Source organism: Ochotona curzoniae, unplaced genomic scaffold (genome assembly GCF_017591425.1).
Source record: "Ochotona curzoniae isolate NIBS_2020 unplaced genomic scaffold, NIBS_Ocur_1.0 contig_832, whole genome shotgun sequence".
Taxonomy (NCBI): domain Eukaryota; kingdom Metazoa; phylum Chordata; class Mammalia; order Lagomorpha; family Ochotonidae; genus Ochotona; species Ochotona curzoniae.
Genome location: NW_024466580.1, coordinates 8,087,009 through 8,110,902, shown reverse-complemented (window position 1 = coordinate 8,110,902; position 23,894 = coordinate 8,087,009). Strand labels below are relative to the sequence as shown.

Genomic DNA, 23,894 nt, shown 5'->3' with positions numbered 1-23,894 from the left:
GTTTCCCAAGCTTTGGTTATCACAGTCTCAGGCTGGGAGGTGTGTGTTTCAAGGACAGGGGTGGGGACAGACAAGGAAAGCCAAATTTCCCTTCTCAGACCAAGCGGGAATCAGAATGGAGTTCACGGAAGGTCCTGCTGGCGGCCCAAGCTGCCAGCACTGGGGTGGGTAGGGCTGGAGGGAGGTGATGAACAAGATTCGGCAGGGTTCATCAGCTAGTGGCCAGGCTGCGGGATGGAGCAGGTTCCCTCCCAGGTTCTCGAGAATCGGAACAGCCCTGTCTTTTGTCTGCCCCTCCCGCCTCTGTCTTCCCAGGCCCTGCTTAGCTGCCAACTGGGCCTCCTGCCACCCCCACAGCTGTTCCTTTACATCTGGGGCCAGGAGGGAGAGCTGGAAGTCCCCTATGGAGATTGGAACTCACAGCTGTGTTCCTGGCTTTCTCGGAAAGAGTCACAGCCTTGAGGTTTTGAGACAAGCCAGGCTGGGACAGGGTGGATAGAGAAGGCGACAGTGATTTGGGAGGGACAGCGCAGGGGGACAGACTGGTTTAAACACATGCACTCCGTCCTGTAGGGTGCTGAGGATGCTTACAGAGAAGGCTGCCTGTGCTTGGCTGGCTGCTGAACCCTGGGAAGGCAGCTAGGGCCTGGCCTCGGCAGCCCCGGGACACCTCCACTCGGCGTGGGCAGGCTTTGTGTCAACAGAGGTGGGAGTGCGTGTTGGGAGTTGGGCTCAACTCTGCTTGTTCTTAGCAGGGCATGCGAGGGAGTGTGTCCATCTCCTCTTGCAGGGCTTTTCAAAGTGGCTGTCTGCATACACGATCCAGCTGTCTTGGATCAAGGCCATTGTCTGTTAAATAAACGTGCCTAAAGTTGAGTTAGAATCCAACACAAAGGCATGGGCTGGCCCCCCCAACTCCAAACACACACACACACACACGTGCACGCGCACACACACACACCTGAGCATCTCACATCTTTCTGTGGTGCTGTGTGATTCTACAGGCAGACTGCCACCCAGGATCAAGCGCACAATGTGTGTGTGTGTGTGAGTGTGGCCAGCAGTGCGGGCAGCTTGGTTCTCTCCTGTGTGTCCCAGTCTGAGGCCATACTGGTGCACAGTCAGAGCTGGGAGTGGAGCTATGGTGTGGAATTGTTGGATGGGGTTCTTTGGTGTTCTGGGAAAAGAGACAGTTTTCAGTGTGCGCCCAACCAACATGCAGGAGCTGCCTGCCAGCCTGCCTGGTACTGATTAAGCCCTGCCCTGAGAAGGAGACAGGATGGGCAGAAGCCCGCAGTGCAAGCAAGCCCAATTATACACTAGGCATGGACACTGAATTCTGTACCTTCCTGGGCCAACGATTCTCTGACAGCCTCCCTTCCTGCATTTCCTGATACCAGATGGTGGCTCCAGCCAAGGTGGACCACTTATCTGAGAATTGAGAATGATTGGGGGGTGGGAAGCGCGGGGGGGGGGCGGTGATTTCATAATGCAGACTCCTGGCTCCAACTCCAGCCCCGGGACATTTTGGAATTTTAACAAGCACCCAGAACTGGCTGCTCTTGCCGTCTAGACGCTAGGATGAGTTCAGGAGGCCCCCCTGCACGCCGCGCGTCAAGGCCGTCATCTGCGCGTGCCCTTGCGCCTTGCTGGTGAGGCGCGCGCGGCTTCCTGGATGAGCTGAGAACCCCGCGCGCTCGGCGCGGCTCAGGCGGACGCACTCGGCAACATGCGCCACGCCGGCTGGAGTCGCTGGCTGCAAGGAAGCAGCCAGGGACGCACTCCCACTGGGGCGTCTGGGGACAGCAGCGGCAGCGCCTCCCTTGGCAACCGGCTCGGAGCTTAGCGACGGCTGCCGAGGGAGGCCGGGCGCCGGGGTCTTGCAGGCGCTGTGTGCAGCCTTCTCCGACTGGCGGGAGTGTCCTTGGAGCGGGTGGGGTGCAGGAGGCAGCTGCTCCTTCTTACTTGCTTGGGGAAAACTGAGACCTGGAAACGTGAGGGTACCCGCCCCGTCTGGGACCACCTGCTGGCCAAAGCCAGAACTGAGGTCTTTTCTCTAGTCCAGCAACGCGTTTAAATGCCATCCTGTATGCCTGTCACATGGTATGCCTTAATTTGGGACACTGTAGGCTTTTATTTACACTTACAGGGGATATAAGTACATTCAGTTGCTTTCCCCGCCGGAGACTGTGCAGAACTTGGAGCTTACAAGCCGTTCTGTCTGGGAGGCAGCAAGGTGTGGGGCACACAAAATGTGGACCACTGGGTCATATTAGTTCTACTAATTGGGCTAACCATCTCTGTTACTCTATCTGGAAAAGGTGGCGATACATGCCTATCTCACTTTGAGGATTTAAGGGTCCGATAGGAATATGATTGGGCAGACATTTTGTAGATTGTACAATAGGATACCCTGGGATAAAAGTTGCCAGTGTGGGGTGGGAAGCTACGGAAGAGCCAACCACACAAGATATAACAGGTACGGAGTCACGGGGCAGGCCACAGGGAAAGTCTTTGCTTTCAGATCACCCATAGAACTACACAGGGGAAGGTAAAACAGCAAAATGACTCCAACTCAACATTGCCTAATCAAGTAAGGGACGGTGAGTTCAAGCTGCTGCTGTCCCACAGTTGTTTTTAAGCTGAAATCAGACATTTTAAGGGATTCTCGGAGAAGAAGGTCTCTTGGGCGACATTATCCATTTCAGTGGCATGTAGCGTACTGTTGTAACTTCCTAAACAAAGGTTGAGAGAGAAACCCTCTGATCTTACTGAAGTCTTAATCACTGCCCAAGCAAAGGGTTAGTCTTGAGCATGCCAGCACTACATTCGCACATCCAGGACTTCAGAACTTGCAACTTCAAAACTGAAGGAGGGATATGCAGGTGGTTTCCCCATTATGAAGATTTGATTGGGAGTTTTTAACTTGATGATGACACAGAAGCAGTGTGCATTCAGCTAAAACTAGATTTTGAATTTTGGATGCTCATCTTTCCCAGGCTGGCGATATAGGATGTGTTGCTGTCTGATGCTGGTGGGGCCATGAGCTGCAGTTCTCATCAGCCACAGTGTCTTAAGACCAATAACCCACACTCCACAGCAACTGGAGTGTGCGAGTCAATCTCAAGATTCTACCTCCTAGGGCTCAGCCTGATGGCCTAGAGGCTAAAGTCCTCGCCTTGAATGCACCAGGATCCCATATGGGCACCGGTTCTAATCCCAGCAGCTCCACTTCCCATCCAGCTCCCTGTTTAAGGTCTGGGAAAGTAGTCGAGGATGGCCCAAAGACTTGGGTCCCTGCACCTGTGTGGGAGATCCAGAGGAAGCTCTGGGATCCTGGCCATTGGTGCAGCACTGGCCATTGCGGTTGTTTGGGGAATGACTCATTGGACAGAAGATCTTCCTCTCTGCCTCTTCTTCTCTCTGTGTATCTGACTTTCCAATAAAAATCAATAAATCTTAAAAAAAAAAAAAAAGACTACTCCAGGGCCTGCAGAATGGGAACAGCAGGTGGGAGAGATGACAGTTTGCTCATGTGGAAGGGTGTGACAAAAATCTTCCGGGCAAAAGTGGACCTGAGGGGAGGGGAGACTTGCCACCCACCAGGGTGCAGTAAGCTAAGGCCCCATCTGCATTCCATATGGGTGCTGGTGTGAGTCCTGGCTGCTCCACTTCTGATCTAGCTCTCTGCTGTTGTCCGTGGGAAAACAGCAACAGATGGCCCAAGTACTTGGGCTCCCGCACCCATGTGGGAGTCCCAGAAGAAACTCTCTGCTTGTGGTTTTGTATTGGCCCAGTTCCAGCTGATGTGACTATTTGGGGAGTGAATCAGAGGATGGGAGATCGATCTCTCTCTTTGTATCCTTCTCTGTCTATGAATCTGCGTTTCGGAAGTGAGACCTGTTTCTTGCCCTACTTCAGGTTCCTAGGGAAGACACAATTTGGAGCACAGCAGCCTCTCAGAGGCTTCGTTCCTCTACAGAAGCTTTGCAAGACTTGAGAGGGTGGAGTCGGGTGGAAAGAATGAGGGAAGGCTCAGATGTTGAAACACACCCTAGGGGATTGGAGTTGGAATTACTGAACTAAACTATTCCAGAACCCTCTATTATTCTGAGCCATCTCAAAATACTGTTTACACTTGTCTCTAGCTTTAACACTTGCCTAACATCTTCACTCACTAAAAATGTGTCTCTCTTCTTAAGGAGGAAAAAAAAAATCTCAGAGTTGGAGAGTCCCTCTGGTTGTGGGCTCTTTCCTCTGGGATTAGTGTGGCATGGGTCTAGCCCTCACAAGGTAGGCGAGCAGGAGGAGGAGAAGGAGGCTAGGGAGTCCTTATCTGAACATCCCGATTCCAAGAGTCCCACGTCTGTTATCTATGTCCCTCCATCTCTGTTCACTTTCTTCTAGGATTTCTGGATGCTGCAGTGCCTGTTGACATCAGGACTAGACTTCCAAGTCCTCCAGCAGAGCCCTGGTGCCTGTATTTCCTTGTGGAGATAGTAGAGGGAATGTTTTTGCTTAGTCCGCCTCAACCTGCTGTTGACCTACCTGGGGGTGATCTTCAATGGCATGGGTCACTTCAAAGTCCCCTTAATGAAGACCCCAGTTTTTCCACTGAAGACCTGAACTTGCTGAGACTTGCTTTCTGTTTTGCTTGTCACACTTTGTATTCACCACAAAGAAGGCAATTGTAAAGGCACATACTTTGAGTGTTCTCACAGAATTCCAACATCTCACCAAGGGCCATGAGTTTGGGGAGCTGCAGAAGCAGACACTTTGGCTCACCTGGTGTCACCCGTCAGGGAACACAAGTCAAGCTCCTGGGCCAAAGGCTGAAGGTGTCCCAGCCCTGTGGGTTGGTGCAGTGTGCTATCTCCTGGAAGAGCTTGGGGAACATGAAGTGATGAGCAAATGTAGGAGAAACATAAATGGAGATTACAGTTGGCTCAGCTTGGCTCATGCATGAATGTATGTTTACTTTGGAGAGCAAGGCTGGGGCTGGTGTCATGGCACAGCAAGCTAAGCTACACTTGTGCCACCTGCATCCCATATAAGCATCAGTTTGGGTTTCAGTTGCTCCACTTCTGATCCAGCTCCCTGCTGCAGTGGAAGATGGCCCAGCTAGGATAGAGTTCCTGGCTTTTACCTTGCCTAGCTCTGTATGTTGCAGCTGGTCGGGGAAATAAACTAGTGGATAGAAGAACTTTTTCTTCTCTAACTCTGCCTTGCAAGTGAATAACATGCATCTTAACAAATAAAGTGCAGGGCTGTGGTGGGAGTCAAACAACAGGGCTGTAGTAATGAGGGCTTTGGGTGTGTGTCAGAGACTAGCTGTGGAAAGGGAAGGGGGTACACCGAGGAGGAAGAGCAGTTAGAAAAGGAAGGAATTGTTGGCCCTGCAGCAGACATGTATTCATCCAGAAAAACAAATCCTTATTTTTAGAAAGACGACATTTTCGTGCCCTCCTGCCCCCCACATAGTTTATGACCTGGTTAGGAGGATGGGAACATAGGGGGTTGGGGAAAAAAGACTTGGAGCCTTACTGGAAATGAGAAAGCCACTATCAGCCAGAGAGAGCCCTTTTATCAGCGACTCCCAGAGACTGCTGTTAGTTTTGATGCTAGCAGTGGCTGGTATGTGGTTACAGCTCCTAAAAACAACTTAGATAAGGGCCTTTTAAAGAATTTCTTTCAGAGAGGAAGGAAAATTCAAGACTTGGTCACTATCTCTAAATGTTTCTTTAAATAGACAATACCCAAAGTTATTTCGAATAAAAATGCATATGACTTTTTAAGATTTTTTTTTAAAGATTTACAGAAATGAGAGAGAGAGAAAACCCCTCTATCTGCTGGTACACTCCCCAAATGACAACAATGACTGAAGCTGAACCTTTTTGAAGCCAGGAGCCAGGAGCCTCCCCCAGGTCTCCCACGCAGGTGCAGGGTCTCAAGGCTTTGGGCCATCCTTGACTGCTTTCCCAGGCCACAAGCAGAGAGCTGGAAGGGAAGTGGAGTAGGTAGGACACAAACTGGTGCCCATATGGGATCCTGGCACTTGGCAGTGGAAGATTAGCCAATTGAGCATTGAGCCAGGCCCAATCTGTAGACTTTTAATAAAGAGTTGGTTCCAATAGGGCATGTTCCTGGAAAAGACTTCTTTGGATCTTCTTTTGTGGTGTCAGCACCAACTGTGCCTGTGTTTCTAGAAACGGATAATGAAGCTATGGATGTGTACTTCATGGTTTCAGTCCGGGACCCTTAACAGCAAATGCCATACAGCAGGAGAGGGTAGTGGTGTTCCTGTTGGCTCCATATCTCCTGTCCTGTCCTTAAATAGGCTTTGTCAGAAATAGATTTGGGGTGGTCTTTTAGCTCTTCTTGCCAGAGTTTGTACTCGGTGGCAGCTCGAGTGATGGAAATAGCCCTGTCATCCGCACACTGCTAGTGGGTCTGAGAATTAGAAAATGGGCTCGCATCCAATGACTTGAGCCAGTAGTGAAGTCTAAAGCTATCAGAAAACTGGATCCTGGCCTTGGAGAGTGGAGGAGGGTGGGGTGTGTTGACATACAGAACTGCTTTGTTTCCCAGCCAGCTGTGGGCTTTCCAGTCATCTGGGGATTTAAATCCCATCTTCCTGGTGGGACTTCTCCTTACCCAGGCAGCCCCTGAGCCAGTACAAATTCAGGGGGCTTTCGTGTGAACAAGTGTCCTCCACATTGGGGGATAACTATTGTGGGGGTAGGCAGCTAGTTCAGGGTCACAAGCTTGAAAGTCACTCCCCTACTACCGTCACCTAGGTGTTCCCTACCTGCCTACCTGATGCTCACCTATCATCACCTGGAACCTGGGAGAGAGGTGGTACTGCATTGTTGAATAACCACTGCCCTCAGAAGCCCCCATAAGAGTAGGGAGGGGCTCTCTGCCTTGGTTTTTGCTTCCATTGCTTTGGAACTCTGACTCTTGGCCTCCTCAGGACCTGCTTGCTCCTTGGCTTCCTGTGGAGGTAGCCCCTTGAGCATGGCCCCTGTGTGTCTGTGTTTTTTACACTCTGTTCACTGCTAGATCAAGACAGTAAACATGTTAATGCTAAGATGCTTTGTATTTCTAATGTGTGTACTTTTACGAGTTTTAGGAGAGGTGAGTCCTAGCAGTAATGGAATGTGGACAGAGAAGCCAGAAAAAGGTGAATGCCTACAGCCTCCTGTGTCCAGGTTGGTCACTGTATGTCCCTTATTTATTTATATTGCTGGGAAAAGTGGAACATAGGTCTTCAATGTAAAGGATGGGCTTCAGGGTAATGACCATTTGTTCCTCTTAGGGTTTTGATTCAGACTGTATTGCTATATGGAGCTGTCATTTACTAATTTCTAGCGGGCCCTATTATCACTAAGCTTGATTAATTAATATACCCTAGACTTGTCTGGTGTGATTTTGCTCACACCCTGCAACATAACATGACCTTGAGTTTGCACTCTAGGCTGGGAATCCTATGTATTTAAATCTGTGCTTGCCACTGGTAAGCTCTGTGATCTTGGGAAAGCCTTTTGGCTTGTTCAACTTTCATCCCCACACCTGTAGAAAATGGTGACACTTTCTAGAATGAAGGTGAAACAAAATCACAAAGGTAGACCCCTCGTTTCAAGAGAGGAGGATTTTACAGCTTCCTGCTAATTTTTTTTAATATTTATTTTTAATTTTTATTGGAAAATCAGATATACAGAGAGGAGGAGACACAGAGAGGAAGATCTTCTGTCTGATGACCCACTCTCTTAAGTGGCCACAACAGCTGGAGCTGCACTGATTCAAAGCCAGGATCCAGAAGCCTCCTCCAGTTCTCCCACATGGGTGCAGGGTCCCAAGGCTTTGGGCCATCCTCAAGGACTTTCCCAGGCCACAAGCAGCAGGGAGCTGGATGGGATTAGAACCGGCACCAGTATGGGATCCCAGCGCGTGTAAGGCGAGGACTTCAGCTGCTAGGCCATCATGCCAGGCCCTGCTGTCTGCTTTTAAAACTCTCCCTCTGCTGTTGTTTCTGACTCCTCTGCAAGGAATGAATAGAGCTCCCCACACCTGGTTCACCTGAGGGTGTGCTACCTGCTCCTTTGTTTTGCCAAGCTCATGCAGACCTGCTGTCTGTCTAGCGCTTCTTTGATGACTTTGTGCATTGGAGGAAACTCAGGGAATAGGGCACGGTCTTGGGCGTTTCTCTGATGCTTCCTTCCAATCCCTAGTATGCCCACATTCTCACCCTGAGGAGTGCCCAGGACAAATAGGAGAGGGGTTCATGTGTTTCCTGTTCAACAGGGTAAGTCCCATTGCCACTCTGCAGTTACTCAGTCCTAACCTTGAACTCAGGCAGAACAGCTACCTCCACCCTCCTAGCTCTGCGTGTGTGTTTGCGTCACGGTCAATGAATATCAGGGGACAGATGGTCCACCCACCTCCAAGGTGAGGAAGATCAGGAGAAATTAATGGACAAATTCCCTTAAGCCATTCTCTTCCTTATTCTGCCCCAGCAGGGCTCTTATTCTGCCATATTTGCATAGGCTCTTGGGTCTGTGTTTCCTCTTGGCAAAGGGAAAGCTTCAGGCCAGCAGTCTGGTGTCCATGCCAGGCTGAAACAGTACCAGGAGCAGAACTGGAGGGCTGGGGTATGGTTTTGTGCTCAGTTTTTCCTCCGTCCTGTGGATCAGGGGACCAAGGCACTGGGAAGCAGGATGGTAGTGCAGACGTTGACCAAGCGGGAAAGCTACAGAAGCACGAATGTGGCCACCTCAGGAGGAAGTCATGGTCTGGATGGAAGTGCTGTCTGCCGCAGCCCAGGTGCCCACAGCGGGTAAGGAGCACAGAGCAGGAAAGACCCCTCACGCTCAGAGTTCTGCCTGAATCTGCTGCTGTACCGGCACTCTGCCTTGTTTCCCTGGGTCTGTCCTGACTGCCGTGACTGCCTCACACATCCTACCACACAAGCCTGCTCTCTGGTTTTCTGAATCTCGCTATAGTAGCAGGGTGCTTGGTGTCTGGACTCCTTGAGAAGGCCTACTCCCCTGACCCACCCAGGAGAGGAAATTTTCCCTGCTGCCCCCTATCCGCAAGTACACTGCAGCGAAGAAAGGCTGAGCATGAGCTGGCCACGGGGCTGAATGGCCACTTGGCCTGGGAACTGTATCTGCTTATTGAATTCTGGCCAGGCTTGTCCTCTGAGTCGGGCACATCACCAAGGAGAGGGCACCCCTCCATGGTTTGAAGTTCCCAAGCCATTCAGGACAGTTCTTACTGTCTTCAGTGCCAGCACTAGCAGACAGGAGGAGGGCAGGTGGCCTTGGGTTCTTCCTAGCCCACGGCCTCTTTCTGCGGGTGTGCAAGAAGCAAAAGAACAGGACAAAGGAGCAGCTGGTGTGTTGGCCCTCGGACTTATTCTTGCCGGGTAGGGGGTGGTGTGAATAGGAGGAGTGAGGTGCAGTTAGGCACGTACTGCCTGGGAGTCTTACAGAGAACCTGGCTGTGTTCCCGTGTGTGGGTCACCTGAGAACATGAGTCTCATTATCTTTAGGACCTGAGCACCAGCCTCTGAGGTCAGCACCTCCCAGCCAATACCCTCTGCAATGAGCATCCACAGAACCCTGGCTGGAGAAGCCCTCACACTCTTTATATTCACGCCAGTTGTGCTGCGGGTTAGGAGCAGTACACAAAGCAGGGGCTAGGGTGGCTGCAGAGATGTTGGGTCGGGGGGAGGCAGGGTTTGGGCAAGATGTTCCTGAAACGCGCACACTCTCCCCTCCCCTCTGGCTCACGCCGAGGACACCGGGCTGTGAGGGGGCCAGTCCCACTGCAGACATCAGAGGCTTCAAGTTCAAGGACAAATTGCGAGAGTATGGACACAGAACACCAAACAAATTGGGAGTGGGCTCTGGCCAGGCCAGTGTGGTGGGAGGGATGCTTCTTCTTCAAGCCAGGGCCGTTGTGGGCTTCTCAGCCTCCAAGGAATGGGCTCTGAACTGAGGGGTAAGCTGGGGGTCTCTGAGGGCCCTCAGCACTGGAGAAACTGCCCCCCTCCCCTTTCTCCCCAGGGCTGTACAGGAGCACAGGCACAGGGGCAGAACTTAGGACAGTGAGGGGTAGAGGCCAGGAGAGACCGGTGAGTGGCCGGAAGATCCGTGAAAGCGAGTTTTCCAGCTGTCTCTAGTGCCTGTGGGAGGAACAGGTGAGAAGCTTGCTGTCCAGGAAAGGGCAGGGTGGGGTGGGGGCGTGTGTCCAGTCTCTGCTGCATCCTCTGTCTGGCTCCCACCCACCCTCCTGCTTCTGGCGCGCTGCAGCTGGGACCCAGATTTGTGCTTGATCAGAGCTTCGGAGGAGGGAGGAGGCAGAGGTGCTCAGAGGCTGTCTTGGAAGCGGCTGGTTCTGGGGTCCTCCGGAAGTACCCTCGGTCACTGCAGAGCCAGCCCCAGCTCCCCTTACATCCCCACCCTAGATGCCACGTGTTTCATCCTCAGACATGAGTCTGCATCCGCCGCTGCAGGGGTCGGCTGGGATCGGAGTTCTGGGAGGACGACTGGGAGTGGTGGGAAGAGGAGGCGGAAGCCTTGCTGGCCTTGTCGAACTGCACGTAGCCGTCCTGCTTGCCGCTGCTGCTGACGCTGCTGTCGCACTGCGTGTCCAGGAAGGAGCTGCTGTCGCTGAGTGAGCCCCGCTGGAACTCACGCTCACACAGCTCGATGGATGAGCTGCCCATGCCCAATACGAACCTCTGTCCGTAGTCGTAGAGGCGGCCCTGGCCGCTCAGGGTGCTGTAGATGTTGGTGAAGGACATGCCTGTGGGCACGCGCTGCTTGCCCGCTGCAGGGCGCAGGTCTGGCTGGCAGCTGGACAGGGAGATGGTGGGCGTCGAGTGGTGCTCTTTGAAGGTATTGACACTGTAGTAGCCGTTGGTGGGGTCCTATGGGGACAGCCAGGCACACATCATCAGTGGGTGGAGCAGGGTTTTCAGTTACAAAAGGTGGGGTGAGCGAGCAGGGAACGAGCAAGTGGGATGAGTGGGAGGGCTGCAGGGAGAAGGGGCAGGGGGCCGAGGGAGGGTTAGCGGTGGGGGAACCAGGAGGAGAGGGGCACGGAGGTGGGGAGGCAGTGTTAGACTCTAGGGAGAGGCTCCGCCCCAGGTTTGCGTTGGAGGGAATGCAAAATCATTTGGAAACCAGACTCTGTGTTTGTTAATCATTCTGAATGTAAGTATTAATTAATTTCTAAATTCATTTACTTTTCAGAGGCTGTGGGAGAGGAACCTGATGGGAAGAGGGCCTCCACTCTCTCCGAACCCTCTCTGTGTTGGGTGGGGAGTGGCCCAGCTCAGGGAGTGGGCAGGTGCTTGTCCCACGCTGGCCAAGGACCCTTCTTCTCTGCATGCTGTCATTCTTCCCAAGGATTCGCGGCCTGGGTAGGGGGCACGGAAGAGCCTGCCCCGGGGCTCTATGCCACCCTCCTCCCCATTGCCTGGACTGCTCTCACCTTCAGGTTCTGGAACTCCTTCTCTTCTTCTTTGAGGACTTCTAGCTGCTTCAGTACTGAGTCTTGTTGGAACTCTCCCCGATCCATCTACAACCCAAAGATGCTGCTCAATGGGGAGGAGATGGTCAGGTCTCCCTTGCCTCCAAGGACCAGACCAGAGGAAACATCCTCAAAGGAAGGGCTCACATGCCTCCTGCCCCTGGGCTACCCAAGGCAGGTCAACGGTCCCTGTGAGATTCCAGATCGCGTCCGTGCTGCTGTCCCCCACCCCCGCTTCCCCAGAGATAGAGCCAGGAGGTGTGTATGTTGGAGCTGGGAGGGATGCTGAGTCTGGGGTGAGTTTCTAAAGGCCATACTTCCTGCACACAGGCCAGGACACCACCTCCAGGGATTTCATGTGGCCGATTCCATTCAAGTCACTTGGTGCACTTTGCAAAGTTCTGGCCAGGAATACACAGATTAAGATATGTGAGGGTACAGCCCTACTTAGGAGCAAGATGGACCCAGAGATAAACGGGGTAGAGTGCTGACCTCAGGGCACAGGTTGGACTCCTCCCAGGCTTGTGTCACCCAGGGATAGGGTTCAGTGAAGGAATCATGACGCGTGACATAGGCCACACCTGTCACTCCCAGCAGTGACTTAGACCCCTGGCAGGTTGCTTTTTTTAAATAGATGCCAATGAGCACCAGAGTGAAGATCACTTCCTACTTCTATTTGGGTCCCGACCACACCTGGTCTGGTGCCCAGCAGAGTGTGTCATTGTCCAGAAGACTTTAGGAATGGGTTTTACTGTTTCCATGGTCTGCTAGGACCCAGCCCGGTGCCTGTCAGACAGTGGGGCTCTCCCAAATGTGATGGTTATGTGGGAGGAAGGGATGAAATGACAAGTGCCTGAAGGCGAGAGTGACAATGAGGGGATAAGCCTGGCACAGACACACAGTGGGTGTGTGGACCGTGCTGGTGAGGCTGTGAGCCCTACGATGGGCGTCATGGGGCTAGGTTCCTGTCTCTGGGAGGAGATGCTTCTCCTCCCTGTGAGTCACTCTCCTGGTCTCCTTATGGAGCTCCTCCTCTGGCTCCCAAATCAGCCAAGGTGTACCCCCACCGCTTGCTTCCTCACTAATAGGATCGCTGCATTTCATTTTGCAACACCTGCCCTTGCCCTGTCTGATCAGACTTATTTTCTCCCTCAGATTTCAATTCTAAGCATGCTTATCTGAGGATGGGGTTGTGTCAGGGCCAGAGGGCACGTAGATGCCTCCAGGGGAGGCCAGCCACAGGGCCAGCAGGCAGAGAGCAAGTACTGTCCTGCTCTCAGCTGACTCCCAGTGGTTTGGGTCCAGGTCAGGGTGAGGTTGTGGGGATAGCCTGGGCCATTAAAATATCCCAAAGGGAGGGACTGACTCCAAGGTCCCATTGGAGGTGAAGGACAAGCCTGATGTACTCGGGGGCAGAGACACACTTCCCTTCTTGGGTCTGGGTTGTGGTTTCATCCACCCGATACTAATCAGACTTTGTGTTAGACCTGGGGTGTGGGAGCAGACAGATAAGGCTGGTGTGGGGGAGGCTAGTCCGTGATGAGGGTCATGTACTGTCAGAGAGGCCCGTGCAAAGAATTTGTGGAGAGCAGCAAGTGCAGGGGAATTGTGGAGTAGATGGCATGAGATGACGTTCAAGACGATCCTTAGAGGAGGGTGTGGAATTCAACAGGCAGAGGGAGAGGTCTCTGCACGGGTCTTCAAGGGAAGGTAAGACCAAAGACCAGGAATGTCAAGCTCCTGGATGTGTTGGGGAGACCAGATGGCTCTGGCTGGCTGGCAGGTGGCATTGGAAGACCTACCTGGCAGCTACCTGGCAATCATGGGCCCAATGGGCTTGATGCAGCAGTGATGACAGGATCAGTGCTGCTCTGGGAAAGGATCAGTGCTACTCTGTGGAGTGTAGACTGAGAAAGGTGGCCAAGGTCTAAAGTGTGAAGCCACTGAGGGGGCTGCTGTTGTCCAAGGCAGTAAGCAGGTGACAGTGGAGAAGAGCTGGGGGCCCCTAGTTGAAGCACTGTTCAAAGGGGAATTGGCTGGCCTTGAAATTCAACTGCATAGGGGTTATTGCTGTGCCACAGTGGTAAAACCGCAGCTGCGTTGGTGGTATTCCTTGAGGGCTCCACTTCCCATCCAGCTCCCTGCTTAAGGCCTAGGAAGGCAGCAGAGGGTAACCCAAGTCCTCGGGCCCCTGTACCCATGCGGGAGAACCGGAAGAAACTTCTGGCTCCTGGTTTCACACCAGCCCAGCTCTGGCCATTGCAGCCATTTGGGGAGTGAAGCGATGGATGATAGATAGAAGCTCTCTTTTTTTGTCTCTTCTTCACTGTGTACCCTGCCTTTCAAATAAATAAATATATTTTTTAAAAAGCTCATATGCATGCATATAGATATATAGGTATAAAGAAAAGCAGTTGGATGGATAAAGAACAGCAGGGGGAGAGGCAGCTCAATTCAGCCTTCTCTGTGACTCCTGGGGGCTACGCATGGCGGTGGCCGCTCACCATCTAGTGGGGGATTTCAGAGCAGCAGGAACGGCTAGCATTTTTGAGCAACCACTGTGTTTTTTTGCAAGCTCCAGGGTCTTCAGGGTTTTGCCCCATTCACCCTCACTGTGACCCTATGTGCTGTTACTTTCTTTTTCTTTTTAAATTTTTACTTTTTTTTTGTGCTGTTACTTTCATGTCCATTTTATAGATGACTGCACCGAAGCTCTGAGAAGGCCAGGCTCTTCACTCCCTGAGCTGGGGCCCCTGCTGCAACATCACCACACACGGCAGGCGCAAGAAGTTCCCAACATAGGTGTCTAGGTTTCTGCTGGGACAGAGCAATGAGTTAAGCCCATGGAGGGGTCATGAGGAAGATTGGGCACTGGAGGATGTGGGGGAGCCCATCGCCATTGGCAGAGCCATGTGTTGAAATGCTCTAACCTCCATGGGGGTGTGTGCGTAGGGCCATATTGCTGAATGGCAACACGGCATGGCCGTAGTGCACCTGCCTCCTCTTTGGACTGGATGGTCAGGTTCCCTGAAGCCTGGAATTACAACCCAAGTGCCATCTCCCAGAATATCACGCCTGATGCAGCAGACACACAGGGGTTGGGCAGGTGTGCAAGGCTCCGCTTGTTGGGAGCATAGAGTGTCAAGAAGGCTCTAGTCCCAGGGCTCTGCAGGCGCAGGGGTTCGGGGCAGGCTGGTGCAGTGGGCAGCATTCTCACCATCAGCTGTTTGATGGTGGGGTGCTCTTCAGCCTCCCGGCCAGAGGCAGGCTCCTTGTGGACAATCTCCACTCGGATATCATTTTTAGCCGACACAACACCTTTGAGATCTGGACATAAAACAGGAATGTATGGGCCAACAGGTCAGTTGTCACCTTCAGGCATCGGAGCCTAAGATGTTGATGTTCAGTTTCCCAGCAGCTCCCTGTCCCCAACCCCATGCCATCACCCCAAGTTGGACCCACCACCGTACCCCACCAGTAGGTCTCCCACTTGGATGGCCTGGACTGATAGGGCCTAAGAGAGGCTGACATGTGGGCTGCTTGGCTTATCCTTGGCTGGAGAGGTTGTCCTCACTCAAGTACCCCCAGTGGGGACCTACATCCTTCTTATCCTACAAAATTCTCCCTTCCTTCTAGAAGTCTCTTCTGACTCTACTCGCAGGCTCTGGGCTCTCCATCTGTGAAACCAGAATGTTGGTGCTTGAAAGGACCTCACAGTTCCCTCATGGTCCCCATGACCAGCCCTTTCCCTGCACCCCCTACCCTGGGCACACAGGGGCCCAGCCACACTTGTTTGTGGGTACAGCAGGAGGCCCATTTCCTGTTGGAGAGCCTGGCAGAAAAACGTTGCTAAAACATGAGTGAGGTCTGGAGACCACATCCTTGGGGGGGTGGGCACAGAAGCAGAGGCTGCCTCACTCACAGTGCAGGAACTGCACCACTGAGCCCACAGAGGGGGTTCATCAAAGCCCTGTTGCTCCACCCCTTGATGGTGCAATCTGGTAGAACTGTGGCTTGCCCAGGGTCACGGAGGCTGGAACACCCTGTCTGTACTGTCTTTACCTCCTCTCTGCTCTCCTAACCCGGACACTTGCAAGTGGAGTCCTGGCTACCCACATTCAAGGGTACACAAATCCCAGGGGATTACTGCCCATGACTAATGGCCTTGACAGATTTGCTCAGAGCATTTTCTTGAGTGCTTCTCCTCCAACCCCCACCCACCCACCCTCTGTGTGGGTGACCTGCCTTTCTGGTTAGACCAGCAGCTCTTGAAGCGCATGAGGGTCAAGCCCATTCTTTTCCCTCCCCTGGGTTTCTGTACAATTCCCGAGCAATAGTGCATGCTTAATCCAAAACTGGCTGGCTGCCCTGCAAGGTGAAGGTCAGTGTGGTCCAGTTCAGCATGTGCTGGGTGCCCACTCAGTGCCGGATGCCCAGCGCATCAGCCCCATCCCTGCCCCCGGAGCTCACAGCGCTGTCAGGACCCCTGGTCTCCGTGCTCCTGCTTACTTGCTCTCCGGGGCAGTCTAAGCCTGGCCTTTTTCTCTGTCCCCCTCCCTGAGATCCCGGGTCTCCCTTCCGTACTTCTCTGGGAACGGGCACAGCAGAAGGCCACAATGGTTGCCATCAGGACGAGGAAGGCCACACCGGCTCCCACGGCCACCCCGATGATGACGGCCATCGGCACGGACTCTGCGGGAGAGACACACATGCACTGGTGAGGGACAGGCACAGCTTGCCCGGGTCCCTCTGGTTCAGCCCCTGCTGCATGGGTCCCCCTCCTGGAAGATGGCTGGGTGGGGCCTGGGCAAGCACAGAGTCCAACAGGGGGGTCAGGTCTAGTGGGACTGCAGAGATGGGAGTGGAGGACACGAAGTGGAGGAGAGGATGGTGAGGAACTGGGGGAAGGGACAGACATAGAGAAGGGAGGGCCAGGGGACAGGAATGTTGCAGATGAGGGGGAGGTTGACACAATTGGGCCATCTTCGGCGTTAAACAAGCTGCTCGCACACGGTGGCTGGAGAGTCACACACCTTAGCTTTTCTTTGAGAAATGGCTGTGGTCCCTGCCCTGTCTGCTGGGTTTGCACCTTTCTTCTTTTGCCTTTCCCAGGTACCTATGGATACATGTGGACTCGGTGCTGGAAGAGTCCTCAGTCTGGGACAGCTCCTGCTTGGACCTGCTGAGCATCGGGGGCTGTGGCCAAAGGGTGTCCACTTCTTAAGGGCTGCTGACATCTGTCTAAGGAGAAGCCTCCCTTTCCCCTGGCTGCCACTAGCCCACTCTGTTCCTCTTCCTTCCAGGCCAGCTCTCAGAACATCCTGGCACCACTACCCCTCAACCTGTCCGTGCTGAGCGAGGAGCAGAGAGGGAGTGGAGCTGCAGCCCCGCAAGCCCTCACTGCTTACTGAGTTTCAATCTCTTGTCCCACCTGAGCAAAGGTGGACATGGGAGTGTGTTGGTGGTGGTAGGGAGGTTAGACAGCCCTGGTGCTCCTATGACTGCACAGGGGGGCCTGAGCACAAGATTTGGGGCTTGGGGACAGAACTAGAAAGATGAGAAAAGGGTGACTTTGAGGTTTCCTGAGTCCAAGGCTCTTATCTCACAGATGGGATGGAGCTCAGATAAGGCAAAACAAGAACTTTGCTCAAGGACACAGAGCTGCAGTCAGGGCAAACCTGGATTTCTGCTACTCCGCCCATCCTTCAGCTCACCCACTCCCAGCTCCCCCAAGTCCTGCCTGCTGCATCCCACAGCATCCCGCAGAGCTTTCACGCAGCCCAGGCTGCTGGCTGCGTCACTTCCTTTACCTCTTATCTGTAACACAGGGATTGAAATGGGTGTCTTCCGCAGAGGGCTGCAGTCGGTACAGGCCCTGGAGGTGACCCTGTACCCAGGGTACCCAGCCCTGTGTAAGTGTAAGCTCTGGGTATCCCATGAGAAGGGGCAACTGTGTCAGGTGAATTTCTTAAAGGGAAGCTTTTCTGAGTGACTGTGGGCATGTGCCACGTAGGGGCATTTGTTCTGCTGCTTGCTTCAATCCCTGGCACCTGGAAGTGCTGCTGGAAGGAGGTGCCAAGAGCTGGTGCCCCCTGCCATTGGTTATCTGTGGTGACATTAGGTGGCTCATCTGCCATCCGAGGACAGGAACTTATCCATTTGCTTGCTGGTGGCCAAGGTCACCTTAGAGGTGACAGAGGTGACATTAGGGGGCTGGGAGGGGAGGTGTTGGGCTGGTCTTGGCAGCTAGCACTGGGCAGAGGGACCTGCTGTCAGAACCACTTCCTTTGATGGAGGAGATTCTGTCTTCAGGTTCCCATGGCAGAGAGGAAGGAAGCTGTTCCGGAAGCTCATCGGCCTCAGCTTTTGGATGGTCACAAGGCAGATTTCATTCAATTTCTCTTTGGTTCCTTGGAAGTTCTGTGGGATGAGTCGGATCTGGTCTCAGCTGAATTCAGGGCCAAATGGTGACCGTAGATGGTTGCTAACTGTCTCCAGCCAGGCCTCATTGTGAAGCACAGAGCAGGGGCAGCTGCACGTGGCCGAGGTGCCTAGCAATCCTCGGCATTCTGAAGCACATGTCCTGGAGTTGTTCATTGCTGGCAGGAGGGACATTGTCCCAGCTGGAGACTGTTCCCAAGCAGGTGGGCAGGGGCAGGGGGAAGCTGTCTGGGCAGGTGGCTCCTTCCTGGACACAGCCTCCTTGATGTCTCCTGGGCAGCACTGCAGGGAGGGCTGCTCTCACTCAGCCACCTTGCCACCCAAGGAGGGTACTGGGCACAGGGGTCAGGGGGAGGGGGAGGCAGGTGGCAGAGAACACTGGATGAATGCAGAAAGATACAGGTGACATGCAGACAGGAGGAATAAGCCACCCCTCAGCACCAGGTGGCCCGGAGGCCAGACACAGCAGGAGGCTGACCGCTGTCTGGGCTGCCCTGCAGGGGCTCCACCAGCCAGTCCCACCCTGCGCTGCTGCTGGGCTTGTTAAAGGGCACAGCCTGACAGGAGAATCCACCCAGAGGATGCCCACATCTTCAGTTTGGCCTTGGTGTGCCCTAGGAATCCCACTGGCTTTGGCCCGAATCTCTTTTCTGGGCCTTCTGCTGGGAGGCTGAGGCAACAGGGGACAGAACAACTCAAACGCTGTGCCTATGTCTAGGGACAGAGGCAGTGCCAGTACTCCCAGTCTAGGGGGAGACGTGAGGCCGGGAATTGGGACAGGGCGGGCCAAGGGATCCAGCAGGCAACATCCTGAGAGCTTATGGCCACGCTGGTTATGATGCTGAGAAGCAGGGAGAGTCCAGAAGCAGATTGAGACCAGGCCAGGGCCAGGATGCAGGGCTCCTGGAGAGAAAGACGCAGCGTCCCAGGGAGGAGGGTGGTTGTGGCCATGGCGGTTGACAGTAGCCGGGTCTCTGGGGTTCGCAGACCCCGGCCGGCCGCAGCACGGCGCCTGGCTGCTCTGACTGCTCTAAGCCCTCATTCTGGACATGGGGGGATGTAAAGATGCTGGAGGCGTCATGGCCTCCCTGCCCCGGCTCGGTCCCCTCCCGCACTATCCAAGAAGCCCCTCCCCTCCCCCCTCCGGGGGCAGTTCTCATCAACTCCTTCCGTACCTGCTTCCAGCCCGGCTCCCGATTTCATTTCCGAACCTGTTTGGAAATAAAGCAAGCGTCCACAGCCAGGGCCTGGCTGGCTGGGGTGGGGCGGGACGGATTGGGGATCAGCCCCTGGAGGGAATGGGGGTGGTGCGTGGTGGTGGGGCTCCCTCCTGGGTCCTGTCTCTGGAAGAACCCTGTCGATCCCAGCTGTACTTGGAGTTTGTTCAGACTCACTCAGACTCCAGCAGGGCGGTGGCGACTAGAGAGAGAAGTTAAGTGTAGGGGTGCGGAGAGAACACCGAGGGGAGGGCACGGGGAAGACAGGAAGGTTAGGCAGCAGGGGCCGGGGGGTCGGGATGAGGTGTGGATGATGTTATGCAAATTAGGTGCAAAGCATTATGCAAAGCAGCAGCTATGGTGTGTGGAGGGGGAAGAGGTGTTGGGAGATACCCTTCACGGTGGGCTGCAGGACAGCGTCCGAGGGGCCCAGTGGGACCCTCCCCTCAGCCCCCCAACCTCGGGCCCTGCTGAACACGAATCCTTGGTCCCTGGAGGCTGAGCATTGTCTGCCAAGGGCAAGATCTGCAGCCAGTTTCAGACAGAGCAGTTGCATCCTCCCCACGCGTACATCTCCTGGGGAACCAGCTCCACACCCTCGGCCTGCTTCCAAGGAGCCATGCACTGTGCCGAATCTTGGGGCTCCCAGTCTGTGCCCAAGAACTCTTGGACAGAGTCTGGCATCACTTGGGCTTAGGAGCTGGGCAGCAGACCCTTGGGGGTAATGTGTGTGCTTTCTCCTCTTCTGTTCACCCACCTGTGCTCTTCCTGGCGCTGCCTTCTGGCCTGGGGCTCCTGGAGAGCCCAAGCCCCCACCCCAGGGTGCGAGACAGGTTAGCACCCTCCTTCGCTCTAGTCTGTGTATTTTCCCAGAGACTTCTAGGTGACTGGTCAGGCCAGGATCCCCACACAGCCATGCCAAGGTGTCCCTGTTCTGCTTGGGCAGACACCTGCTCAGGGAACTGGGCACCAGGCCAGGATCCATAGGGGAGGGCAGTGGGTAGAGAAGTCAGGGTGTGTGCAATCTGTGCTGTGAGCTGGGCTGGGCCTGAAGTATTGTCATAGTGCCCAGCATTCCAGCAATGGTCTCTGTCCCGTTCTCATTTCCTGGTGGAGCCCAGTGGCCCTTCCTTTGGTGGCCTGTGTAGCCAGCCAGGCAGACTAGCGTGGCTTCCCTGGGGACTTGTGATGGGTACTTTTGGCACTCAGCGTTCCTGGGGCTGACCTGAGTCAGGAGGGGCCCTGCGATCGCCTAATGCCTCTGCAGCCCTGCAGCCCGCACCTTGCTCCTTGAGCCGGATGATCTCGGTATCAGAGCCGAAGCTGTTCCAGGCAGTGCAGTTGTAGATGGTCTGGAAGTCAGCCCGCACGATGTTGCTGATGGTCAGCGTGGAGATGACGCCCTCCTCTGTGCTGACCGTCTCCACTGTGTAGCGCCCCGAAGTCCCCGACTCCAGCACATTTTCCTTCCAGGACCAGGCCTGCGGGGTGCGGATGCAGATCAGGAAGCATACCCCTGACCATGGTGCCGCCACCCATGTGCCTCGCCGCTCAGGGCCAGCTCCCGCCACTGCCGTGTGCCACCACCAATCCGCATGCCCATAGAGCTGGCACAGCACACGCCTCCCACCCGCAAGGGCACACTCATGGGCACGTACTCATACCACAGGCTGCCAGGGCAGATACCACGTGAGGAAGTCACACATCCACACGTGGGTGCACACACAGAGGTAGAGCCTGCCACCGAGGGTATTGGCTTCCCAGAAGGGACGGCACATGGAGTCTGCCCTGTGAACTTGGTTTCAGGCCAAGCGAACTATCCTGGAGTCAGCAGGAGCAAGTCGCAGGTGCTCCTGTGGTGAGTACTGTTGCCCCACGCAGCACCTGGTACTGAGCCTCCTCTGCATACCTGAGCAGAACCAGGGGCCATGGGGCTGTGTCTGGGTTTGTTCCTGTGTGTAGGGAGCATATCACCAGCTGTGTTTGCCATCACCTTCCTAGGTTTTGTCCAGCCAGCTGACACCATGCCTGGTTTTCGGAGTTGTCCCATACTCATTCCTGCACCCCACCCTGGCTGGCCATGCAGGTAGGGGCTAGGGACTTCCCTGAGCGGGTACCACCTGTGCCCTGGAGGAAATTGGTGGCGCCCCTGGCCTCTGCTGATTGTGAACCCAGGGAGCGCTGCCTGCCCCAATCCAAAGTGTCCCCAAACTCTGCTAAGCACCCCCTGGCAGAGGGCCGCTGGCTCCAGGTGAATGCAGCCCTTCGGTAAAGAGTAGGGAGGAGGCTGGCACCACGACATGGTAGTGTTTAGCTTCCACCCGTGGGGCTGGTATTCCATATGGGCACAGGTTCAAATCCTGGCTCCTCCACTTCCCCCTCCAGCTCCCTGCTTGTGAAGGATGGCCCAAACCTTGGGACCCTGCACCCATGTGGGAGACCTGGAGGAAGCTCTGGGCTCCTGGCTTCAGATGTGGTCATTTGGCAATATAAATAAACAGATGGAAGATCTCTCCTTTTGTCTTTCAGATAAAAATAAATCTTTTAAAAAGAAGAACAAGGAGGGCTAGGCGTTGTATGGGTGGCTACTTGCGATTTTGCTGTGGATCTCTAAGAGAGGGAATAACCAGAATGCCCAAAAACAAGCGGTGCCCGGCCCCAGCCTCCAGGGCCTGGGCAGCTGACCACTGGCAGTCTCCAGCAGGAATTTGGTTTTTTCCACAGTCAGTGTGACAAATGTCCGTTCTCTCGGTTTCCATGCCTGAGCTGCTGCTGGTGTCAAACAGACTTGCGTACAAAGCATCCATTTCAAAAAACACAAAACCGCACAGCTGCGTGGGCCACACGATGGGAATGAATGTTGTGAGGAAGCAGAATTGGGGGTTGGGGGGCAGGGGGCGATCGTTTTGAAGGAGAAGCTCCACGAGGCAGGGTCGGCCTGCGCCCTCTGCGGCCCTCACCACTGCTGCAGAGCTGTGGGTGTCTGAGCCACACGGCACACGGGTGCTGGGGGAGCACAGCCTGTCCTGGGCACCGGAGCTGTGCAGATTCACAGGCCTTTCCCAGAGAGGCACGGCTGGTGTGCCCCTCCCCACAGAGGAAACGGAGAGGCCAGGCATGGCCACCACCCACCCACCACACAGCCTCGCTCTCGGCAGAGGTGACCCTGGGGCCACTTCCCCTCCCTGGGAACTCACGATGCGGTCAGGTGGTGGCGTGCTCCGGATGAAGCACTTGATCTGGCCTTTCTCACCGTGCAAAGCGTGCTGAGTCTGGGTGCTGGAGATGATGGGGGGTCCTGTTGGAGAAGACAGCCTCACATCAGGAGATCCCGGGAAGCTGGGCCCCAGCGGGTGCCCGCTTAGTGTGGGGATTCAGACTGTTTATTTATGAATGCAAGCCTTCAGTCAACATTTACGCAAGGCCTGTGTATACGCAAGGGAAGTACAAAGTGGGAGGACTCCAAGATGAATGAGGCATTCAGCTGTAGACCTCTCCAGGGACCGTGAGTGAAACGCTTCCAAGTCGGAATGCCCAGAAGACGTACCTAACGGTAATAAAAGGCGGTGAGTGTTAGCACCGCAGGGCGGTGCAGGGAGGATGTTAAAAGACTTCAGAGCGGACTGAATCATTTTACATGGCGCACCTGGAAGCTTCACGACGGAGATGGGAAGCCTTGATAGGGGGTGGGAGGGCAAAACAGCACTGAAGGTCACCTGTGCCTTAGACTCCTGTGGCATCACGCGTCATCTCCAAGATGGCCAGTAGATGGCACTCGAACCTAACAAACTGCGTGTCCCCGGCTGCGTGAGACCAACCGGAGAGAAGGTCCCCCTTAAGCCCGCTTGTGTCAGATCTCAGAGTTGGTTCACCACTTGGTCCGTACACACACACCTATTAGATGGCCCAGATGAGACCACAGCTGCAGCACCGACACTGACCCATTTGACGTGAGATGTGGTTTCGGTGGCGAGTATGCCTGAGTATCTCACCACGTCTGGCAGCCCGGAGTCCACCTGAAGTGAACCCTGCCCACGTCTGCCGGTTTCCTCAAGTCTTCCCTGGTGATGAAAAGGGGCAGGTGGAGCTGCTGGCTTAGTCCAGAGGAGGGGGAGCAAGCGGTTTGGAGAAGATGAGATAGAACGCATTGCAGACATCCTCATTGCTGTGGACGGGCCATCTTCCCTGAAGTCGAGCTGCAGCTCTGTTGGAAGCTCCAGGTCCCCAGGGAAAAGGGGTCCTGGGAGAAGAGTGCTGAGTGACAGCCAAGCAAGGGGGCAGCCACTGCCTGCAGAGGGTGCCAGGAGTGGACTGAAGCCAGCTTCCTCCCTGGAGCCCCTGGGCCCAGAGCCCAGGGCTTGAGGCAGGAGGACTGCGCTGCGTTCAAGGGACCACAGCTCCAAACTTTTCCCGAAAGCTGTCAGCCAGTGCTCACGTGTCTGTAGGCCTCTTACAGCAAAAAGCCAGGACAAAAGGAGATGGTGAGGGACGTGCATTCCTGGTCCAAGCCAGCTCCGACGGGAGCTTTGTCCGCTAGCACCGCTAGAAGGCCCCGCTGGGCGGCTTTTCTTGTTCTAGAAGGGGCCGCATTTACCCAGAGGCGGACTGTTGTCCACTGCTCTCCCAAAGTGGAGACACCTGGTCGGGGCTGGTGGGCTACCTTCCCTAGGACCACAGCATCCAGACCCCGGCCTC

At 54.7% G+C, this 23,894-nt stretch overlaps 1 protein-coding gene and 1 long non-coding RNA gene across 4 annotated transcripts in view; one reads left to right on the top strand and one right to left on the bottom strand.

Annotated features, from left to right (window-relative positions):
- Positions 1 to 10,259: 10,259 nt before the first annotated feature.
- The window catches only part of KIRREL3 (kirre like nephrin family adhesion molecule 3), a 538,030-nt gene continuing 524,395 nt past the window's right edge, over positions 10,260 to 23,894 (bottom strand). The window contains exons 10-16 of one of the 3 annotated variants that reach the window (XM_040992685.1): positions 22,397 to 22,497; positions 20,482 to 20,680; positions 19,158 to 19,193; positions 16,126 to 16,233; positions 14,759 to 14,868; positions 11,503 to 11,589; positions 10,421 to 10,936 (exon numbers count right to left, since the gene is read on the bottom strand). In XM_040992685.1, coding sequence (XP_040848619.1) covers positions 10,490 to 10,936; positions 11,503 to 11,589; positions 14,759 to 14,868; positions 16,126 to 16,233; positions 19,158 to 19,193; positions 20,482 to 20,680; positions 22,397 to 22,497 — 1,088 coding nt within the window. In that variant the 3' untranslated portion in view covers positions 10,421 to 10,489. Of the gene's footprint in view, positions 10,937 to 11,502; positions 11,590 to 14,758; positions 14,869 to 15,821; positions 16,234 to 19,157; positions 19,194 to 20,481; positions 20,681 to 22,396; positions 22,498 to 23,894 lie in introns of those variants that run through there. The other 2 variants (XM_040992684.1, XM_040992686.1) reach the window with 2 other exon arrangements.
- On the top strand, positions 13,139 to 17,530 carry LOC121164545. The gene is made up of 3 exons (XR_005885123.1): positions 13,139 to 13,251; positions 16,104 to 16,258; positions 16,654 to 17,530. It is a non-coding gene; the product is annotated as an uncharacterized LOC121164545 (long non-coding RNA).